This window comes from Pygocentrus nattereri, chromosome 24, assembly GCF_015220715.1.
Source record: "Pygocentrus nattereri isolate fPygNat1 chromosome 24, fPygNat1.pri, whole genome shotgun sequence".
Classification (NCBI taxonomy): Eukaryota; Metazoa; Chordata; class Actinopteri; order Characiformes; family Serrasalmidae; genus Pygocentrus; species Pygocentrus nattereri.
Window position 1 is genome coordinate 26,058,425 of NC_051234.1, and position 23,557 is coordinate 26,081,981.

At 40.0% G+C, this 23,557-nt stretch overlaps 1 protein-coding gene and 1 long non-coding RNA gene across 4 annotated transcripts; one reads left to right on the forward strand and one right to left on the reverse strand.

Moving 5' to 3' along the window:
• The first annotated feature begins 455 nt into the window (after positions 1-455).
• LOC108438585 lies at positions 456-15,541 on the forward strand. Of its 2 annotated transcripts, none has more exons than XR_001858703.2 (4): positions 456-502; positions 680-766; positions 14,658-14,855; positions 15,292-15,541. It is a non-coding gene; the product is annotated as an uncharacterized LOC108438585 (long non-coding RNA). The 2 variants fall into 2 exon arrangements; XR_001858704.2 differs by having other exon boundaries at positions 680-762.
• On the reverse strand, positions 5,638-20,204 carry pkia (cAMP-dependent protein kinase inhibitor alpha). Of its 2 annotated transcripts, none has more exons than XM_017716479.2 (3): positions 20,076-20,204; positions 10,055-10,232; positions 5,638-6,841 (listed from the first exon to the last, which is right to left on the reverse strand). In XM_017716479.2, exons 2-3 carry the CDS (start codon positions 10,203-10,205, stop codon positions 6,759-6,761), a joined length of 234 nt encoding a protein of 77 aa, XP_017571968.1. In that variant the 5' UTR covers positions 10,206-10,232; positions 20,076-20,204; the 3' UTR covers positions 5,638-6,758. The 2 variants fall into 2 exon arrangements, with proteins under 2 accessions (XP_017571968.1, XP_037389795.1); XM_037533898.1 differs by lacking the exon at positions 20,076-20,204 and adding an exon at positions 15,552-16,516.
• Between the last annotated feature and the right edge of the window lie 3,353 nt (positions 20,205-23,557).

Here is a 23,557-nt window from a genome sequence, read left to right on the forward strand (position 1 = left end):
TAAAATGACTTAATCTCAAGGTTCCTATTCTTTACCAAGGGTGCTAATAGTTCACTGTACTATAAAGCCTCTCTCCCATATCATTATCAGAGTCATTAGAGTTAGAAGGCGCATTTCTGTGGTCATAACTATTCTGCAGAATCATTCCGATGGAAACTCAGTACTACATAATGTTTTTCGTTAAAGGGTCCGTATCATGGAAAAGGAGTTTGAAGTAATATGTAAATATTGTTAAAGTTTCAATAGATCATAATCCAGTCTATACAGACCATATAAGGAAACTGCCTCATAAACAGGCTGTTTTAAATTCATTGTTCTAACATCCCGACCTCCTGCTAGGCCATCCTCAACCACTAAGAGGAGTCAGAGAACCAGGAGGAGCTAATTAGGGCTGATTGGGTGCAGCTGTGGGCGCTTTACTTAAGCAGAGCTCTTCCACAGCCCATTGCTTAGCTGTGAGTTCATGCTGCTATGGACATGGCTCGCTGACCAAGCTGCTAATGTTGGTATTGGTTCCTGTATTGAGTTATATTTAAGTGTAACAAACAAAGAAATACACACATGACTGCTTTCCCTGATTATGGGATGCATTGAAACCAGCAAGATAGATTTCTATTGGTTTTTGCTTTAACTGGAATTATCTTTAGTACTTTGCCATCTTTTTTATGACTGACTGCAGCTCAGATGCTGGACAGGATGAGCAATGGACCTTCTAATGAGGGCTGAAATCTCCATGCCACCCTGATGAAGTCCACCTTGCATGTAGGTATGCGAATGCACCAGCCAATCAAGACAGAGCTCATTTACATAGATTTAAAGGCACAATACCAAACACAACTTGTTTTAAATCTAAGAGGAAAGCGGGTTTGAAAATGTATCCATATAAATACAAAATACAGCAAAACATCTAAAAATGAATGACATAAAACCTCACACAGTACACACAATTGGACATCAAGAGGAAAAAATAAAATACAAGAGAAATGTAGAACGTGGGCCTGAACTTTCTGAAACGCTGTGCAACACAACTGTTGGAACATTTAATATGCCCACTTTTAATTAGATGCCAGCAATACATTTCAAAAAAATTGGGACGGGGCAACAAAACACTTGTGAAGTTGTGTAATGCTTAAAAAAAGTCTCATATCTAATTAGAATAGTTGGCAACAGGTTAGTATCATGACTGAGAACAAAAAGGGTGTCATAGAAAGGCTGAGGCTTTCAAACCAATACTTCACCACTCTGACACTTTCTGGGCAAATAATGTTTCTCAGTGTAAAATAGCAGAGATTTTGGGGATTTCATCATCTATTGTACAAAGGTTCAGAGAATCCAGAGGAATGTCTGTATGCAAGAGACAAGGCTGAAAAACTACTGGCTGGACGTGATCTTCAGGCCCTCATGCAGCACTGCATTAAAACAGATATGATTTAGAAAATAACTGCATGGGTACAGGAACATTTTCCAAAAACCGCTGTCTTTGAACACAGTTCATCGCTGCATCCACAAATGCAAGTTAAAACTCGAACATGCAAAGAAAACTATGTAAAAATAGGATCCAGAAAAAATGAGATGTTGGTGAACGAGGCATATTGTTCTAGCAGATTGAGATTTAAAGTGCATTAGATGGGAGGTGTATTGTTGGGAGGCTTTCTTATAGACTGAAATCCATTTAGTATATTACTGCAATCCACAGTGTGAATTGGAAGGTGTTGGTGGAAACTTTTGATGCTGAGAGAATTTCAGTATAATTACTGCAATAAAAGCAGGCATGAGATTTCTTCCCCAACATGTCCTCTCTTGCAGTTTGCAGATAAATTTCATTGTTGGACGAGAAGGTCTGGCTCACAGTCTCCACTGTAATATATCCCAAAGGTGTTCTGTCAGGTTGAGGTCAGGAATCTGTGCAGGCCAGTCAAGTTCTTCCACACCAAACTCGCTCATACATGTCTTTATGGGCCTTGATTTATGCACTGATGCGCAGTCATGTTGGAGCAGGATGGGGCTGTCCTCAAACTGTTCCCACAAAGCTGGGAGCATGAAATTGTCTAAAATCTCTCGGTGCTGAAGCTTTAAGAGTTCCTTTCACTGGAACTAAGGGGCTGAGCCCAATTCCTGAAAAACCCCACACCATAATCCCCCCTCCACCAAACTTTACACTTGGCACAATGCAGTCAGACAAGTACCGTTCTCCTGGCAACCGCCAAACCCAGACTCGTCCATCGGATTGCAAGATCACTTCAGAGAACACATCTCAACTGCTCTAGAGTCCAGTGGCGGCGCTTTACACCACGCCATTTGACGCTTTGCCTTGTGTTTGGTGATATAAGGCTTGGATGCAGCTGCCCAGCCATGGAAACCCATTCCATGAAGCTCTCTACACTGTTCTTGAGCTAATCTGAAGGTCCACATGAAGTGTGGAGGTCTGTGGTGATTGACTGCAGAAACTTGGCGACATCTGCGCACTATGCACCTCAGCATCTGCTGACCCCACTCTGTCATTTTACATGGCCTACCGCTTCATGGCTGAGTTGCTGTCATTCCCAATCGCTTCCACTTTGTTTTAGTACAATGACAGTTGACTGCATAATATTTAGTAGTGAAGAAATTTCACGACAGGTGGCGTCGTATCACGGTACCACACTGGAATTTCACCATAATTGGATCTTTGAAATGGAATTAAAGTTATGTGGGCTGTCTTGAAGAAAATTGATTGATTTATGGAGAAGTTTATTGACTGAGGTTTCTCGTACAGTTTTCGTGATGGGAACTTAAAGATTTAATGGGGAATGGGGAGTTAAAGATTTTTCTTGGTTACTTGTTCAGTACAGTTCTCAGTAAGTTACTGGAATGTTGCTCATTGAAACAATCAGACTTTGTTTAATTCCCAGGGCCTGAATTATGCAGAAATGTTGGAATTTCTCTTTGAGATAGCAACCTGAATACGGTGGGATTTATCACATTATTAGATTTGATTCCAGACAATTGGTTGTGGCCTCTTACTGTTAAGTGCACTGGAAAATAGGTATTTGAGTTTAAGTGGCTGAATCTCTTTTACTCTGCTGTTCTCATCCAATTTGAACTTTCAAAAGTGTGTGTGCGTGCGTGCGCGCGCGCGCAGTTACTCAGATCGGCCACAAGAGGGAGCCATGTAAACATGATGGAGAGAGAGAGCCAGTGGAAGTGGGAGAAACCCTGGTGACCTCATTCATTGCCATGTGTTTTCTTTTCGTTTTGCTATTTTTTTGTGAAGGATAGAGTTTATATTTTTTTATTTTTAGGTTTAGCTTTTAATATATATTGTCTATATAGTAACAAGTCACAAACTGTAAAAAAACTCCTTAAGTACTTAGTTAATTACTTGCTTGTTAATTCTCCTCTTGTTACTTTTTTTTTTGTTTTCTTCATTGCTGTCCCTTTGTTGCTGTAATACTGAGGATGTCCACACTGTGGGACAAATAAAGGACTATCTTTACAGATAATACAGGTATGGCTATAGTATGAGTGTATATACTATTCAGTCTAGTATGTGAAGCATAATGCATCAATAGAGTTATCATTTTGAATTTTTGTTTAACCTTTATTTATGAGGCGAGATATTTAGAACAGAATTCTCGTTTATAATATCAAATTATTTACAGATGTCAGTCACAACATACAAAGATTAAAACCAAGAAGTAGTGACTGAAATGAATTTATCCACTTTTTAATGTTTTCTGTAACAAATTCCAGTCATTGGCAGCAGCAGACTGGACCAACACTGGACCAGAGGATGTGTCAACTTTAGGGGTCCTTACTGTGATGTAATTGGAGGACTGCATGTTATACATTCTAAATGGGGAGTAGCCAAAGAGAGTTTTAGAAGTACCATAAACCAGCAGATGTTACGCCGAGCGGTCAGAGAGGGCCATTGAGTCCCCATAATCAAAACTCTTTGTCTGAACAATCATGTGTTTTGCAGGAAACCAAGTTGCAAAGTGTTGACATGGTAGTTCCCACCCACAGCTGCCGCCTTATGTTTTTTGATAAATGGCATCCGTATGAGGGTGTGGTGTCATAGCAATTACAGTGCATCATGGGATCATTCACTGCTGGCTTCCTTACAAACCAGAGCACACTGACCCAACAAACACTTCCTAATGCTTCACCTGCTTTCCCCCTTTTCCATATGTTATGGGAATGATTAAACCTTATTCTCTGCTCATATTGCTTGTGTTATTGCTTTGCTATCCCGTGTTGACCAGAAGAGAAGGGGTTCCCCATTTGCAGCTTGGTTCCTCTCAAAGTTTCTTCCTCTTGCTTTTTAGGGAGTTTTTCTTGGCCGCTGTTGCCATTGACGACACTAACTTGTAGCCTGGATTTTATATAATATCTATATATAAATTCTAAAAAAAACAAAACAAAAAACTAATGCGGTTTTGCAGTTTAGGATATAAACTGGAGAACCAAATGAGCCACTGTGGCCTGAGGAGAACATTCTAGAAAAGTGTGTGGTTGAGGGAAGAACCTTCTAGAATGTTGTCGAGCAATATGAACAAGGAAAGACCGTGTAAATGGTGGGGACGGGGCTTTCCAGAACAGTGTGCATGAGGGATGTCTTCAAGGTTCTCACTGAACCTTGCATTTAACAGAGGAGTTGAATCAGCTGTGTTTGAATGCTGTTACACCTGTATCAAAATGTCCTAGTGCAGTAATACGTGACTCTGCTAAATAGCCAGTTGCCTCTTAACTTTCAAAGTAGCATTTTACTTTTATTCTTATTTAAATAGGCCATTTTTTTTCATTTATTAATGAAAAGTGCCAGCTTGGCCCATTAAAGAGCAAGATGTTTTATGTAGATAGTGGCTTTGGCCAATTTGGCTGTAAAGAAATTGTAAGTGGCCATAAATTTGGCTGCTTGGTGTAGTAAATATTGTGTCAAGTAGCCATTTCATTGCTAAACTCTTAATCACTTTACATACATCTAGAAAGTACATTCAGTGCCACCGGTTCACTGGTTCTAGTTTGTTTGGTAGATTTGAGACGTCAACAGGTTTCATGATGTCTTTAAATACACGCCTTATATCTACACTCATTGTCCATTTCATCATCTCCACTCACCATAAAGATGCATTTTGTAGTTCTGTCATGATCGACTGTAGTCCATCTGTTTCTCTGCATGTTGGACCCCTTTAACCCTGTCCTTTAAAGGTCAGGACCCCCACACAACAGCTATTATTTGGGTGGTGGATCATTTTTTTTAGCACGGCAGTAACAGTGAAGTGGTGATGGTGTGTTAGTATGTGTTATGCTGGTACGAGTGGATCAGACACAGCAGTGCTGCTGTGTCAGAGATGATGGCTCATCTGCTGCTGCACAGTTTGTGTTGGTCATCCTCTAGTCCTTCGTCAGTGGTCACAGGACGCTGCCCACAGGACGCTGTTGGCTGGATGTTTTTGGTTGGTGGACTATTCTCAGTCCAGCAGCTACACCTGAGGTATTTAAAAACTCCAGCAGCACAGCTGTGTCTGATCCACTCAGACCAGTGCAACACGCACTAAGACACCACTACTGTGTGCATGTAATAAAATAAAAATGCAAAAAAAAACAAACGGTAATTTGTCAAACACTGCTTTAATTATCCACAAGTGAAAAACATTAATGATGACAGTAATCATCCCTTATTGTTTATTACCAAATCTGTGACAATCAAGCAATTTAACAAATACGGAAGACATAAATATGAAAAGTGTACGCGAGCGCTTTAAAAAACTGGCCGTTTTGCGCACAATCGCAGGAAACTAGGCAGTGCTGAACAGGAGAATTTTTCAAATTTAAAAGTTTTTTTTCCTTTTTCTTAATAGAAAAAAAAAAAATCACACAATCAAGAAATCACAACATACTGTAAACGTTTAGCTCACTGTTACACGGCTGCATGATGTGAACACCTTTTATACATATATTCTCGCAGTATATTATGAATATATCATTGTGTCATGCATGATCTTTGTAGACGGCTTCTTTTAAAATTTCTCGGTTCTGATGACACTTGCCAACATTCAGAGTGCAACATCTGTGTTACGTGAAGATTCAATTCTTGTGTGTATTTAGTAATAACAAAAGAAGGGAAAACCACACCTGCTGCAGTCATCGAAGAAAACCAAACAAACTCAAATCGCAACTCAATAAATTATTCATATGTATTACAACGACAACACCGCATATATATAAAAACCACTCGGAGACCAGTATTTTAGCATGGCTACTTTGGCAGTTGATCCAAAATTAAATGCTTCTGTCCAGACTCAAAAGATGACCGATGTCTGTCTTTCTTCTGTTTTCTTTGGAAAGTCAAAGTTTTCCGCCATCAAAAGCACAGCAGCCCTAAAAGTCCTACGTCTCCAGCTGCCTGTATCCAGCCCTGGCTGGAGGTCTCACAGGTTTAGCTCCAGATGAATAGCTAACAGCTACGGTGATCAGCTAGGGGAAGGTGATTTCTACATCAGCTATGGTATTGAGGTGACTGACAAGGTCACTGCTCACATCCGCAGCAACGCTACAGCATTAAGCCTCATCCATTACTGAAGCTGCTGGCCCAGCCCTGTACAGCAGGGTGTAGGAGCTGCACCTTTAAGGCCAAGCTGCTTAGAGAACAGTCCAGCAGATTGCGAGACCTCCGCTGTGTGAACTCCAGCTCTTCCATGCTCAGTCCTCGGATCAGCCACTAGACGGAACTGATGGGATGTTTCCACCTTTCCTCCTCCTTTTACAGGAGTCTGCTATGTTCCGTCCCCTTTACTTTCCTCTGGTTTGGGATGGGAGTCTGAGGAACCTTGGCTTTTCTCGCCAACATTCCCCTCATCTAAAGGAAGTAAAAGCAAAGAGATGTTTAGACTGCAGTACAAACACTTTTATGAGGCCTTTTACACTACTAAGGCAATTCAGTTCATTCAACTGTATTATTCTTCAGGCAAATCAAACCGTGCACGCTAATTTGGCAATTTAAGAGGTTTTATCTCATAACGTATGAGACCCACTACTTCTAGAAACACTCAACACATTCTGTGCTTGTTTTTAAACACTGTGTCATGAAGGCTACAATATATTTCCTCCCAGTTAATCCATCCTTCAGAACAATGAAGCCACGATTCAATGACTGAGTGTGTTTACATGTTTTGTCAGTAATCTGATCAATGCCTTTTTACATGCACTTGAGTAAACAGATAACGGGGGAAAACTCCAAGTCTACATGAGTCAGGCAGTAATCAGATTTCTGCTTTGCAACCAGCCAATAAACATAAGGGAAGCGTAACATAACATAAAAGTTCTCCATCATTCTCCATCAACCTGAAAAATTAATTGACCATGCAAAAAATCATTTAAGCATGAAATGGCTTTATATATAGAACTCAATCTAAATAAAACTATTCCCTTTACTAAAGAACCCTTGAATAACCATCTTTCTTAAGAGTATACATTTCACGAAACCAACTCAAGTCAGAGAACAAATACTACTGAATGCAAGACAAGTCAGAGGCAACAGAAAAAGGTACTGAAGTTCTACAGCAGTAGATTTATTTAAAGTTACAATATGTAAGATTTGGAGATTTGGAGACCTCTCTGCTGGAAGTGTTAATTGCACACAACATGCAGAAGAAAATTTTGTATTGTGGGTTGTGGTCCGGACCCCTTCCTCGAGTGGATGAATCTGCTAAGTATGTGCGTGCTAAAGAGAACTCAAACTTTGAAGGTTGTGTCTTCCGAGAATGTGTGTGAATGAGTTACTATTGTCATCGTATCTTCATTAGTATAAAGTTGGTTTTGCAGTTGAGGTGTAAACATCAGGCTGGGTGGCCTTTTGAGCCTGTGCATGTGACATTAATACGTAAAAACAAAAAGATGGTCCAAAAACTTCCGCAAAATCCAACCCGCCACCTCTTACAGACTGACTCGCAATCAGGAATGCTTTAAACGTGTAGACAAACTTGGTCTATTTACATCTATAGTGTGTTCATTGTGTTAATAAAAATTATTCTGCCCATGTACACACAAGAACAGGTTAAACCAGGGGAGCTCAATCCTGGTCTCTTACCCTGGAGAGTTCATATCCAGCACACCTGGTTCTAATATAAAGATGAACCTGAAGGCCTTCATTAACTTCATTACCTAGATCAAGTCACCAGTAGTGGTGGATCTCCAGGGTCAGGATTGGGTACCCCTGGGTTAAAGCTTCTGCATTTATAACAGAAAAAAATCATGCTGGGATATTCAAATACTATTCATTTAGAAATGTGTATATCCAGATAGTGAAAGTGGTTGCAGTGCCCTAAAATACATTGCAAGACAGGATAACAAAATACACTATTGCACGAAAGCTGGAGATATCCACCATCCCTTGAGAGCAGAAAGGCCGCAGGGCATGGTGAGCTTCTGTGGAGTCACTGCTGCGTTCTACATGGGCAGCTGTTTGTTAACAGGAGTTCACATAAAGCACATTTTTAAACTGAAGCTTCATGCAGAGAGCCACTAACAAGCTCCCAAACCTCCCTGCTTTGCCTCAAGCTCAGTCATCTGCTCCATAATTCATGGCTGCCCTGCCTTTCAGTGCCAGATTAGATTACAGAAGCAGTTCCATGACACGAAACCTTCTGTAGGCCTGCCCTGCTCCACTACCTACAAATGGCCCACTAGTGATTAGCTTGAACACTGAGATAATCATTAAGATTGGCTTCAGTGCCATCAATTCAGCTGAGTTCAGTCGAGCTCAAGTTTCAAATGTAATGGCTTTTGTGGGGATGTTGGTGGACAGTAATTGTAATACATCAAAAGCAGGGGTTCAGTTTGAAACACATCCCGTGCATTAGGCTCGCTCTCTATAGGTTTGGAAAGGTTGAACTAATAGCAAAATTATAGTGACACACAGTCAAAAGTGGCTTATTGCTTATATTTAATTGGGATATAAAAATCTGTAGTGTAACCACAATATTCACTACTTCTGAAAAGCAAAATGATTCTTTTGTATCTACACAACTGACATTTGCAAAATTCTGACACATCCCACCTCTCTTACTTATGGTTACTACTAGGGGTGGGCAATGTGACAATGTTTCACCATCATCCTGGATATTGTCAGTACTTACAGAACACTGAATAACTGCAAGTTTCATTACAAAGTGAGCTTATTTAGTCCTATTAAATGGATTTAGCTCAGTGCAGCATTTAATAAAACATTTTTTTTTACAATATTGTTTTAAACTAATTATTGTGATGCATATCTTATATGTGAAAATGTTAGATTTTTTGCCATAACGCCCAACCCTAATTGCTATGTTCATCAGACTTTCAGCTCAGGCGCTCTGCTTCTGTAGCATTTTTGTTAACAGACTAAAAAATATCTGTAGCTTGGAGGAAAATGTAAAAGCACACTTGCTTTAAAAGATATTGAGTGCAGATAATATGACAATTTGATGGTTTGTTAATCGAATCAGGAAATCTATATAATGGTGTGTGTCTGAATTAGCTCCGCAGTAGGACCTGACTTACTGCCGCCGCCGTTCTCACTGCAGGTTTGCTCTGAGCAACTTTGTATGAGTTTTCCTTTGAGTGATGTAACAATGTAGCAAAGCACTCAAAGACAGCGGTGACTGGCTAAGAAGCATGTCTTTTTTTTTTTTTTTCCAAACAGTTCAGAAATAAGCGCAAATAAGAGCACGCTAGCTACTTATCCAGAACAGTAAAAACCTTACTTTGATTTCACCTTGTGTTCCTTCAAAAAGCTCAATAGCACTGCTTAAATTGGTGCACTTGTGGTCCTGCAGTCCTCAGTTCAAACACAGCAGGCAAAGCTAAACCACAGAGAATACCCAAGCTTGTAAACTCATGGGTTCTGACGTGCTGAAGGCCTTTAGGGTCGCGTTTGGGACAGGCCTATTTTTGTCACAGGGTGCAGACGGACTGCTCGCTACGTCGCCTTGTAAAAGCATCAGTTATAGTTTCTGAAAATTTAAATTGTCCACTCTGAATATTTGAGGTAGCCGTACATGGAAGAAAGTAAAAATGAGGTGACCTCACTTGCCTGCTTTGTTGATGTTGAGCTCAGAGAGAGTCTGGGAGAGCTGACTCGTATCCAGCCCACCGGAGTCCCCCAGAATGTCATGCACTGCATTCCTCCTGCCTGTCCTTCCAGAGGCTATGAAGTCTTCATACGTCGCCTCCACATCAGTCATATCTAACTCACTTCAACATAGCAGTGTCTGGGAGAAAAAGAGAAAGAAAGAGTCAGAGATGACAGTTTTAAGCAGGATGAGTTTTAAACCCCTGTAAGTAAAGAACTTATCTAGTCATGCTGACGTCCTAGCAAACCTCCACAGCCAGAGACCAAGGAGCAGCAGAAGAAACGGTCCTAAACACTAAATAAAACATTGGTCTGATGACATTCTGTTGCTCTAGCAGCTTCCTAAACACCACATGGAACAAAGGCAACCTCTCCCTGGCCAATACAGTATGAGAGCTTAGTAAATTCTCACGTAAGTTCTGACTTATTAATGTGGATCTGAATAATAACTGAGTTTATGGTGTACATTGATTTTAAAAAAGGAAAAAAGAACAGTATGACATACTATGACACACTTTCTATTTAGGACATCAAAGAAATGTCCTGGTGGAAAGCGCCAGCATCATCCTCGGTGTCGTCATAGTGCCCCAAAACTCTCTGAAGTATAGGCAGGACAGCAAAGTGAATCTTCTTCTTCTTTCGGCTGCTCCCTTTAGGGGTCGCCACAGCAGATCATCTGCCTCCATCTTGCCCTATCCACTGCCTCCTCTACTTTCACACCAACCATCTCCATGTCCACCTTCACTACATCCATAAACCTTCTCTGAGGTCTACCTCTTCTCCTTCTACCCGGCAGCTCCATCTCCAACATTCTTTGCCCAATATATCCACTATTCCTCCTCAACACATGTCCAAACCATCTCAACCTGGCCTCTCTGGCTTTATCTCCAAACTGCTCCACCTTCACTGTCCCTCTGATCTGCTCATTTCTAATCTTGTCCAGCCTTGAGACTCCCAACAAACAGCAAAGTGAATAAAGGAAGTTAAAGAGATATTATCCTAAAGACTAAAGGTCTGTAGTGTCTTTATATTTAGTGATATCCTAAAAATGAAAGCTCTGTAGTATCTCTACATTTAGTCATATTTATTCTAAAGACAAACATCTGTAGTAGCTATATATCTAGTGATTTTTATCATAAAGACTAAAGCTATATTATTATATAGCTTTCGCATTTCTATATTTAGAGATTATACAAAAAGCTCTATAGTATTTCTGTATGTAGTCTCCCTAAATTTAGTGATATTATCCTAAAGACTAAAGCTCTATAGTATCTCTAGTGATATTATCCAAAAAACCCTATAGTATTTCTGTATTTCATATCTCTACATTTAGTAATATTATCTTAAAGACTAAAACTCTATGGTATCTCTATGTACTGATATTACTCCAAAATGATATAGTATTTCTGTATTTAGTATCTGTAAATAGAATGATACTATAATAAAGATTATAGATAGCATTATAGTATCTCTATATTTAGTGATATTACAGACTAAAGCTTTACAGTTTATTCAGTGATCTCACAAAAACAAAAGCTTTATAGTATCTCTGTATTTGGTGATGATGGTCAAAAGACCAAAGCTATATAGTAGTTCCTTCACAAGACCTTTAAAAACGCACACACACACACACACACACACACACACACACACACACACACACACACACACACACACACACACACACACACACTTTCTCTAAGCCGCTTCTCCCTCAGGGTCGCGGGGGTGCTGGAGCCTAACCCAGCTGTCATTGGGCGGAAGGCACTTCAAAATCATTCTTTCCATATTTGGAAACAAAGTATCAAAAAAAATGGTGTTTTAAGTTGACTGTTTTTATGATGTCACAAAAACCATCAGATTTGCCTACATCCACTATGAAGCTAATGTAACTAAATGTAATGGAATTGGAGTTTGTTTCTATTATATTAGCCTTGTAGCTCCAGTGCAACTAAAGAAGCAAACTGCGGACACTAAGTCCTGGCCTAATGACTACACGTGGTAAGGTGGAACTGAAAGGTCGAAGCCATTCCTTAACCAAAGATCATATTCTGCAGCTGTAGTACTCAGCAATGGCAGATACTGGAGGTTCTGTGTATTGAAGATGTATTGGCTGTGAAAAACTCGTATTGCCTGCTGGAGCGATTTCACTCCAGGGAAAGTAAAAAAAAAGCGTGCAACAAGGCGCTGAAACAGTCTGCACATCCGCAGAATCCTCTGGTTCTATCTGATTAAATACTGGTCATTAGACATTGGGACTCTGCCCCTGCTGCGCCCTGAGAAGCTCTGCATCTATATTTAGTTCATTTCATCATCGCGGCTCAGTTGTTCTCAGCTGTTGCTTTCAAAATGGTGTCACAGGGTGGATAAACCATCGTAAGGAGGTCACCATTACGGAGCAGTTGGTGTGCTCAAGGAAAGCTTGTTGAATTAATTACCCTATTTGATTATTTACCCCACATAACACATTCGATATGATGCAGAAGCCCTCTGTATTTCTTTTCATAAGGTTTTCTTGTGGTGTGGAATTAATGCTTCCTGCTGGCACAGGATCTGTTCCCAGATGCAGGGACAAAACCAACATTTTAGGTGAAAGCTCTGAGCATTGTGACGCTGAGTATGAGTGGAACCACTGACCATGCTGGGTCTGAAATCATGCTCCCAGGTAGCAAACAAAACCGATTGTAAAAATGAGGCCACATTTGGTAATGAATATAACAAATATTGGGCAATGTTGATATTGCAAAGGCTGCCAAAAATGAGCACACAGTAACAGTGGCTTTTACTGTGTATGATGAGCATCCTGACCAATCACAATTCCTAAAAATGTTTCTTTAGGTGTTTGTATCCACCATAAATTTATATAAAATCAAAGCAAAGTAAGATCAAAGATCATCAGTATGCTTTGAACACATTGCATGACACTGCATCTGTTGCAAAATAACTGCAATATATTGTTCTGTCTATACTGGAATATGCCATAACTTGCAAAAGTTTAGCTTTTTGATATTTAAAAAAAACTTTATTAATTTAAATGAATGAGATTTTATTTATATATTATTTATTTATTATTTTATTTATTTTTTTTATATATATATATATATATATATATATATATATATATATATATATCTCAAGAACAAGGCCTGGACTCGTCGAGCCCGAGTCAAGTCAAGAATTAAGCCTGGACATAGAGTCCAAGTCAAGAGCAAAGCTTGGTGTAGTAGGTTAGTCTGAGTCAAGACCGAGACCAGATGTCGCTTAGACCAAACATGGCCGAGAACAAATTAAGATTTTTTTTTCAGAATATAAAAATATAAAAAAGGAGAAAGATGAAAAGTTAATTCTGTCCCTTCTTCTCTAAAACTTAAAGCCACCACCTAAAATCAGCCGAATATGGGTCAAACAAGGACAAAGACAGTACGAACTCTTTCATATTTCATGTTTTGTCTGGTCACCATTTCATTTGTAAATACACATCCATTCCTATTGTTCAGGTCTGCAGCACATTCCAAAAAAAGACAGGCAATTTAGGGCTAATAATAAGAAAAAATAATGAAATAATGATGTGATTTGAAACGGCATCCATGAATTGTGGTGAAAAGGTTGCAGATCATACTCATATCTTCTGGTCTTGTCCTGTAATACTTTTTTACTGGAAAGAAGTAAGAGAGATAATATCTGTAATCTTAGAGCTGGACATACCATATAACTGTAACACTTTGTACTTGGGGCTCATGCCTGGAGACTGGAGGGAGAAGGACAAGTATTTATTCCGAATCCTTACAGCAGCCAGCAAAAAAGCCATTACAAGGAAATGGCTGCAAACATCACCCCCAACTCTTGAGCAATGGATGGACGTAGTCAAAGAAATTCAGCACATGGAATGCATAACCCTATCTTTGAGGCTACAGAAGGAAAGGGCTTCTAAACTTTGGAGTAAATAGGACAAATTTCTTAATAGTAAAACAAAAGACTCAACATAAGGACTAATCCCTGACCAGATGTAGAACCACTGCCCCCCCCTCCACTTTATTATTATTATTGATTTTTTTTTTTCTCTCTTCTCCCCCTCCCCCATTTTTGTTATAATTATAATTTGTGCCTGCCTGTTCCCACGATGTACCAATAAAAATTAATTTAAAAAAAAAGAAAAAAAAGAAAAGAAACTGCATCCATGAAAGGCAATAACGGGATGAGGATCACCAGTTTCTCAGGAAATGTATGAGACAATTATTGAAATGTTTACAATCAATGTTCCTCAAAGAAAGATAGGAAGGGATTTGGGTATTTCACCCTCTACAATGTATAACATAATTAAAAGATTCAAGGAACCTGGAGGAATTTCAGTGTGTAAAGGGCAAGGGTGCAAGCCTCAGCTGAACAACTGTGCTCTCCAATCCCTCATATGGCACTGCATCAAGAACTGTCATTGATCTCTAAGCAATATAACCACAGGGGGTCAGGTCAACCTTCATCAAACACTACCATACATAATTACAGTTACAAATGCCAGTTAGAACTTTACTGTGCTAAAAGGAACCCTTATGTTAACTGTGTCCAGAAACACCGTCGACTTCTCTGGGCTTGGAAGCAACTGGGATGGACCATCACACCATGGAATCAATATTTCAGGTCTTTTTGGAAGGATACCAGGTGCTCGCGACCGAAGACGAAAACGACCATCCAGACTGTTACCAGCAACAAGTCCAAAAGCAAGCGTCTGTCATGGTGTGAGGTTGTGGCAGTGCTCTTAGCAAAGGTAACTTACACTTCTGTGATGGCACCATTAATGCCGATAAAAGTACATAAACATTTTTCTAGTCACACATTTTGCTGCCTTTAAGATGACATCTTTTTCTGGAATGCCTACGCATATTTCACCAAGACAATGCATTCTGCACACATTACAAATGCAAGGGTGCTGGTACTGGACTTTAACATACCGTGCCAGCTTTTCTGATTTGGGGTTGTAATTGGAAAAATAATAAGAACATTCTAATCTGTGCCTCAGAGGAAAGAGAGAGGTTGAATTTTGGAACCAAAGAACAACAAACAAATAAAACTGAAGCAATCATTGAAGGTATTAGATACTCAACCGGCAGGTGAACAGATTTTTTTAACTGTTTTGATCTGTTTAAAGGGTTTGGAAATATTCAATAACCATAGTAAAAATGTTCTGTTTCCCGTTACCTCAGTTGGAGACATTAGACTAAGCCGGTCTCAAGAACAAGCCCACTACACCCCGATACTGAGACAAGACTGAGTCGAAATAATGGTGAGATCAAGACAAGACTGTCTATTTATGGTCTCAAGACTGGACTTGAATACGACAACACTAAGTGACTCTTTAACTTATTTTCACTTATAACCAATAATCCCACTGTCACTGTTCAAACATCTGCATACGACTGTATGAACAGAACTTGCGCATTTACATTTAGCACAGCAGGCTCACCTCTCAGCTGTGTTGTTTTCCAAATGTTGTTGAAGCGAAAAGGGAAAAAAACGAAGCCCTGAGCTGACACGCTTCTCATGAAACTGTCCCAGAAAGCCTAGCCAATGAAACGTCAACCTTAATAATTCCACCTGCTACAGCCAGCACCTGTCCAGAAGTCAGTCGAACCAGGCCGAGCATGGTTCCTCTCTCTCTTGTGCTGTCTCTCACTTGCTCTCTCGCTCTCCAAGCCCCTTGGCACCCAAGTTCAAGTCCAAAAAATCAATACGCTCTGTGGGTGGGCAGACAGTTCCTTTAGGCAAAAGTGACAACTGTACAGAAGGCTCCGTGCACATGCTCACTCCGAGTGTGCCAGAGCAGGCCTGGGTGGCATCAGCCAACCCTCCCACACAGACGGCTTGTGCAACAGTTTTAACAAAAACATCCCTAAATGGATTGACTGACCGTACCATTCGATAAGTACGACTGTTCTAAACTTCGATATTTGGCTTGAAAACTTTTATAGTGCTATATGATACTATAGTATGCTATAATACTGTGAATATTCCTGTAGTCCCATTCCGGTAGGAATCCTATAGAAATTCCTGTAGTTTTACTTCAGGTTATTTTCATAGGAGTTTATCTTACACTTGTTATCTTTCCTGCTATTGAGACAGCACCGAAATAGCTAGCACAACAATTACACTAGCTCTAAAACAACACTGTGGAGACCTCTCTGAGAACTCAGTGAAAACTTGTGTCTTCCGGTCAGGCAAATACAGCTGTCTGAGTGCTACTTGCTACTCATACAAAGCTCATCAGAACAAACCTGCAGTGAGAATGACGGTGGCAGTACATCAGTGTAAATTAGTGCTACTGGGGAGCTAAATTAGACACACACTGTTTCTATTTAATTGCTGAAGCTGGATAGGTTTTTGTTTAAAATATGGACATTGATGAGGGACGTGTCTTCTGAGGATATGAGTGAATTATTTACTATTGTCATATAGTCATCAGTGTGATGTTGATTTAAGACCTAAACATGGAGTCTGACCATCTTTTTAAGCCTGTGCATGCAACGTTAATAACACATACTATGTGGTCCGATAAACTTCCATCAAATCTGTCCTGGGACCTTTTAAATGATTATTAAATTTAAATGAATTTGGTATTTTACTGTGTTTTGTCTTCATATACAAGTAATACTACCTCTCAGTTTTAACCAAAAGTATTACATAGTAGTGCTTTAAAGGAAAATTCCTGCCCAAGTTAGCAATGATGTACAATATAAGTGTAAGTCATTCAGCGTGGTTTCATGCGAAGTGCTTGATGTGCCAACTAACAGAATCAAAATTGTTTAAGTGATATTTATTAATCCCACAAACGGGGACGTTCCACCTCTGCATTTAACCCATCCGTGAAGTGAAACGCCACATACACACTAGTGAATAGACACACACACACTAGGGGGGCAGTGAGCACACTTGCCTGCGGGGTGGGCAGCCCTATCCACGGCGCCAGGGGAGCAATTGGGGGGTTAGGTGTCTTGCTCAAGGACACCTCAGTCATGTGCTGTCGGTCCTGGGGATCGAACCAGAAACCTTCCGGTTACAGGGCCATTTCCCTAACCCTCCAGCCCATGACTGCCCCCCAATGAAGGTGAAGGTTACAGTAGATATTAGATGGTGATAGTAACCAGACAACTCCAGAATTTAAAGCTTCTAAAAGCTCATGGAGAGTTCTTCGAAAAAAATGTCTAGGCATGCACCACCTGATGCCTAGGGCTGAAAAATTTGGAGAATATATCCATTTTGCTGGCCAATAGTGTGACTGTGATTTAAACTGTGAGCAGTTGCTACAAATTCAGGTCCAGGCCATAAACACCAGCAAAATGTTGTGGCTCAACGCTTGAATGCTGAATGTAGTGCACCAGCTGGCCGGTTAGTTGTGGCTGTAATGTTGCAGCACACAGTGTTTTGGTTGCTTCTGATTGGTCTAACTCTACAGGTTGTTCACAAGCTACATGTTATTAGTTTCCCCATTTAAAACTTGTTAGGGCAACACTGTTAATAATGTAGGCTTTAATTACAACAAGTGACCACAAATGAATTTCAGTCCTTGTGATTCTTAAACAGTGTGTGTGTTTGCAGTCTGATAACTGTAGAAAATCTCATTTTTTTTTAGTAATCCGATGCGTCGACACATTTACATGCACTTGGGTAATCGGGTAATGGGGAAACTCCATGTCAGCTAGTAATCATTTCTGCTTTGGAACTGGCCAATGAACTTGAAGAAGACGTAACGTAAATCCTTCATTTCATCAAGCATGCATATGAGTTCAGCGTCACTCCAAAAGTGTTTTGCTGCGTCTTACGGCAGTCGGAGCAAGAGTTTAGACGCCCCGAGAAATCTGATAACTGAGCTAAAATCCAGCTGTTTATTAGATTTCTTAATCAGATTTCTAGACCTTACTCTGATCTAAGAAATTGGAGTGTGCTGTATACATGACCATTTGAACAATCAGACAGCTGCAGAAATCTGAATATGATCAGATTATTGAGTGCATGTAAACACACTCAAAATGTTGGACTTTTAGTTTAGACACACGCATTGGAAAATAGTCCCCAAAGCAAACAATGTTTTTCAGATTTGCCATTATTTGACCATCATCAGTATTATTTACAGATACTCAGAAGACACATGTGGACAGACGCACTGGTCTTTTTGGATGGTAAATGAAATGGCTATATTTTGTTATCTCAATGATTTGAATTATGCAGAAAATATGAAAAAAATGGTGAAATTCCTCTTTCAATAAAGCTTGGCTCTGTTACACTACCGCTAATGGGATAGCCAAGCTTTAACTTTGTGTGGCTTTTAAGTGGCTCTGGGAAATTCATTTAGGAACTCAAAATAAGAGGCTACTCAGCGCTACCATCTAACATCTCGCATCCAAAGTGATTAGGCTGTGCGTTACAGTAATGGCTTCCCTGGTGTGCGTCTGCAGTCGAAATCAAAACTCAGCGCAATAATGTAATGACATGTAGTGTAATAAGCCTAATATAATGACAAGACATCAACAGGAATATTGATGCAAAGATGCATGGAGAAGCCAACAGTCTGCCCTTCAGTGTGAACCCACAGGGTAATTATAACAACAGCCTGCACTCTTAAAGATTGTTCTTTAGTAAAGGCAATGGTTCTCTTCAGAACCATGAATTCATGCTTAATGGGTTCTTTGCATGGTTGTTCAGATTGACAGGTTATGTATTACAATGGTTCTATATGGAGCCTTTTTTTTTAAACGGCTCTGTGTAGCACCAACAAATGTTCTGCTTTTGTTACCATGTCATAGAAGAACCCTTTTTGATGCTGTATAGAACATACAACATGATCTCCATCAATCAACTATTTCACCTTACAAAGAACTATTTAAGCAATTTCATGTATGTTTCTTTGAAAATGGTTCTATATGGCACCAAAAAGGGTTCTGCTATTGTCACAAGCTTGACATCCTAGGAGATGAACCATGTTTGGTGCTATATAGAACCGACTGTGAAAGAGGTTTTATGCAGAATCATATGCAACCCATTCTTCATCACTTGGAAGGCTGGTTCCATATAGAACCTTGTTGAACATGGTTCTGTATAGCACCAAATAGTGTTTCTACCCTTACAAGCTTGACATCATAAGAGAAGAACCATCTTCAAAAACGTTCTATATAGAACCATATACAACACATTCTTCATCGATGTGAAGAACAAGTTTACCACGCAAAGAACCATTTAAGCATGCAAATGGCCGTGTGTTCATGGTTCTATGTAGAACATTAAAAAAAAGTTCTATATAGCACCAAAAGGGTTTCTGGTATTATCACAATCTTGACATCATAAGAGAAGAACCATTTTTGGTGCTATATAGAACCACTGTTAAAACGGTTCTATATAGAATCATATACAGCAAATTCCTGGTCAGTCTGAAGAACCTTTTCACCATGCAAAGAACCATTTAAGCATGCAAATGGTTGTTTGAATGTGCATGGTCCTATAGAGAACCACCGTCTTTACAAAAGAACCCTTGAAGAACCGTCTTTGTTAAGGGTGATGCATGTCCAGATGACTTCACTAAGGGCACTGACTGCCATACTTTCTCTGTCCTGGCCACAGACGCGGTTTGAAAGCATATATAAGAACCAGGACCTTCTACCGTGAAGTCCAACACAATAGGCCTGCTTTTATTTCTAACAACAATGGCCTTCAGTCCAGTTTCAGATCAATACACATCTGTAGGCTGGACAGACACAGACCCAGTCCTGTCCACATCTCTGTCCTCCGCTTTGAAATGCGTGTGCTAGCCCTGTCCCCGTCCTGGGCGTTTTATTTATGACACGCACTGTGGACAGACCTACCTAACCTAACGATCAGAGATAATAACCAGAGAGGAGAGTTAAAGGGCGCAGGCGCATTAACGAGATCGCGTTGGCGTCCTAATAAAGAAACAGACGCGCAAGCGTCACAGTTTAACGCGTGGTCCGGTCAGTCCTACCTGTTTTTGGCTTTACGATGTCCCGAGCTTGCAGGCGGTTCGCAGGCTTGTCGTGCGTAATACAAACGGGACGCACGCTGGCAGCGCCGCTGCTGATGCGCTATTTTCTTTTCACACCCGTATTACGACTTCCACCCGTTTTGTGAAGAACGCGCTGCGATTGGTTAGCTGGTCGCACTCCCGCGCTACGATTGGCTGGTCGTCGTTTGGGCTGCGCTTGTCAACTCATCAAAGCCGATGATGTCACGTGACCAAATCTTCTATCACGGCTGTGTTCCCAACCGTTCCCTCTTAGATAAATAGTCCACTATGTAGTGTGTCAGTGATTTCGTAGTGGAGATCCAGGGCTGGGCTGAATACCCGATACACTGTTTTCATTAATCAGTCCAGAGAGGCACTGTGGTAGTTATCATTTTTTTGGATTGTTATTTTCAGATGAGTCAATTATCTTGAAATAATAAGTTGCTTATCTTGTTATGACAAGATAACAAAATTGAAATCTTGAAATAAGCAGTTATTTCGTTATCTCAAAATAACAATCCAGATTATAGCAACATGTCATGTATACCTTTTAAGATACATAAAAATGTATCTTTATGTAAGCAAACGATTTGCCATATCCCAGGAATAAAATCTTGCGAGCTTAACTATGAAGTGGGTAGCTATGATTTTCAGTTAATAATATATGTATCCTGCCACAAATAAATCGCAATACAGAAATTAATACCTGATGATTACATTGGTTTATCGGTCTACTCAGGCTTTAGCAGAAACTTCACACACTGTGTACTGATTTTACACAAGCATTGACTGTTTCTTTTAAAGAGTCCCCTCCTAAAATTTAATTCTATTCTGAGTATTGAGTTTCTGTATTCTGATTAGTTATTCCCGATACCCCGTATCCCGTATTTCGTTCCATGCCAACTCTGTGGATGTTGAATTCCTAATGCTGTAATTGACTCTCTGTCATGCTGATACAAAGCCTTGCTCAACAAACTGGTTCTGGCTGGTATTCAGCCTCAGGTCGTTAGGCTGGTCATTTCAGTCCAGTTTTGAATATTTAGCTTGTCAAGTTCACCAGTCAGGCTGGCTGTAGCTGCTCAGTCTCCCTGGCCTGGCTGTATATTTGACACCACAAAATGCTGCCAACTAAGAAATTGCCTGGAGACAGGGCTTCAAGCCATGTCCCAATTTAATGTTTGTGGTAACATCCTGTTTGCTGAGGTGCCTTCATCTGATCGATGTTTGAGGGCAACATACATGGCTCTCCTTGTGCACTCATGGTCATTCCCCTATTTGTCCAAATGTGTTCCATTTCTCTCACAGTGCATAAGTCTTTCACAAATGTGACACATTTTTATAGTTTGTCCAAAATGCACAAGCACTGATTACAGGAATTTACACCATTTCTCATTTACCCCAAGATGTAGTTCACATGTGTCAGGTTCTGGTCCTCACAGGCCAAAACATTGCAGACATTAAACACGCCTGATTCAGCTAATTGGCAAGGCCTTCGTGAACTGAATTCACAGCACTAGTTGAGGGGAAACATGGAATGTCCTCAGTTTGACATGCCTGATGGAGTGTTTCGACAAAGAGTCCAACTTTTACTTGTTTAGTTTGGAACTGGAGCGGTGAGGCTAACATTGCTAACAACAACAGAACTCTATGGTCATCACAATAGCAACACCAACCCACACAAACCACATCCAGGTTTTCATTACTGTCAGGCTTGTTTATGTGGATTTATGATGCAGCATGACTTGCTGTGAGCTATGAAACTGCAGGCTTTAGACAAAAGTCTATATTCACAAACCACTTCAGGGGCAGGACTGCTGAGCTAGAAGCAGTATTTCTGACAATGACCCTTATAAATCGGAATCGATTCCAAGATCAGTCCCACTTTGTGAGTACCGGCCCTGGTGTTGTCTGAAATGACTGTCCATAGTGAGGTTATGTTTATTTTTAGGACATGAAAGATTCCTTTTTTATATATATTTCTTTTTTCTAACATGTGTTCAGTTTTTTCCCCTTTCTTTCGTTTCTTCACGTTCTCCTACCTTATAAAATGATTGAATCTAGTTTAGTAGTAGACTAAAAAAAGAAACTATTTTGCTTCAAATATTTAAAACATTCATTTCTAAGTGATAAGCTACTGAGACTTTACATCGGCCTTTCTTTCAGTACGATAAACAGATGGGACGTCTGTTCACTTCAAATGCAGTCTCTGCCATTGCGACAATCCGTCTTCTCTGAGAGACAGTTGAACTTTTGTTCCATCTTGCACCCTGCATTTTCCCATCATGGTGCCTGAAGAAGCCCTCTGTGGTGCCGCTCCGTGAGATAGTGGCTCACTTGTTCAGCCGGATGGCTTGTTTTCGTCAGTCGAGTGTTTCTTCTCTGGGCTATTTTTTGAGGGACTGAGAGAGCAGACTTGTACAATATGGAAGAGAGTCTTTGACCTCTCTTCATAATATTGACTGGGCAGTTCAGTTCCTACAGCTGTGACTTCCACAGCTGGTTTAATACTAGCAGTAAGATGTGTTTACTCTTAATAAAAGATGGTTTTGAGTATAGAGAGTGGTTCTATTTCGAACCATGAGTTCTATACAGAGCCATTTCATGCTTAAATAGTTCTTTGCATGGTGACATCGTTCTTCAGATTGATGAAGAATGTGTTTTATATGGTTCTATATGGCACCAGCTGCACTTATATATTGTATTGTATTGCACTGTGTATTGTAGTTTATTGTATTGTATTGCATTGAACGGCACAGAGTTCTGTGTTCAACTCTTCCTTTTTCTCTCTATATCTACAGTGACTTTTTGTTTCTAGCAGTATCTGAGCTCAGGACTGTCTTTTTCTCTAACATATTGGCAACTAGCAAAGATACTTTCTCTGGATAGACAAAGCGGTTGGCTAAAGGTTGGTTAAAGCTTTTGAATTCAAATTCACTAAAAAGAGTTCTTCTGTTGTCACAAGCTTGACAAGAACCCTTGTTGGGGCTATACAGAACCGTTTTCACAAAGGTTCTATATAGAACCATATACAACATGTTCTCTAACAACTTGAAGAGCCATTTTACCATGCAAAGAACCATTTTAAGCATGAAATGGTTCTAAATAGAACCATTCCCTTTACTAAAGAAACCTTAAAGAACATTTCATTAAGTGTAGCTTATCCCTGTAAAAACAACTCAATACAGATAAGAAGTGGTGAAGTTGGCCCTTTGGGAGTCAGTTAAGAGATTAAAGATGTATTATGCACTTTCAGGAAGATTACTTCCTCTAAAACATTACATACTGCTGCAGTCTTTTCCAGTTATATGATATTATAACACAGTTACACTGTCTAAAATATTGCATGTTGACTGCAGCATAATTCCTGCGTGGTTTATTTCAATCAAAAGAGGTTTACTATATTGCCCATTAAATATATAGGGATGCTTAATGCTGTCACATTTACGTCATCGCTGTACTGT

Excerpts from the sequence above, each read along its gene's own strand:
- pkia (XM_017716479.2), bottom strand. The coding sequence starts at position 10,205 with ATGACTGATGTGGAGGCGACGTATGAAGACTTCATAGCCTCTGGAAGG. Across the intron at positions 6,842-10,054 it reads GCTCAACATCAACAAAGCAG|ATGAGGGGAATGTTGGCGAG; the intron begins GCAAGTGAGGTC and ends TACTTCCTTTAG.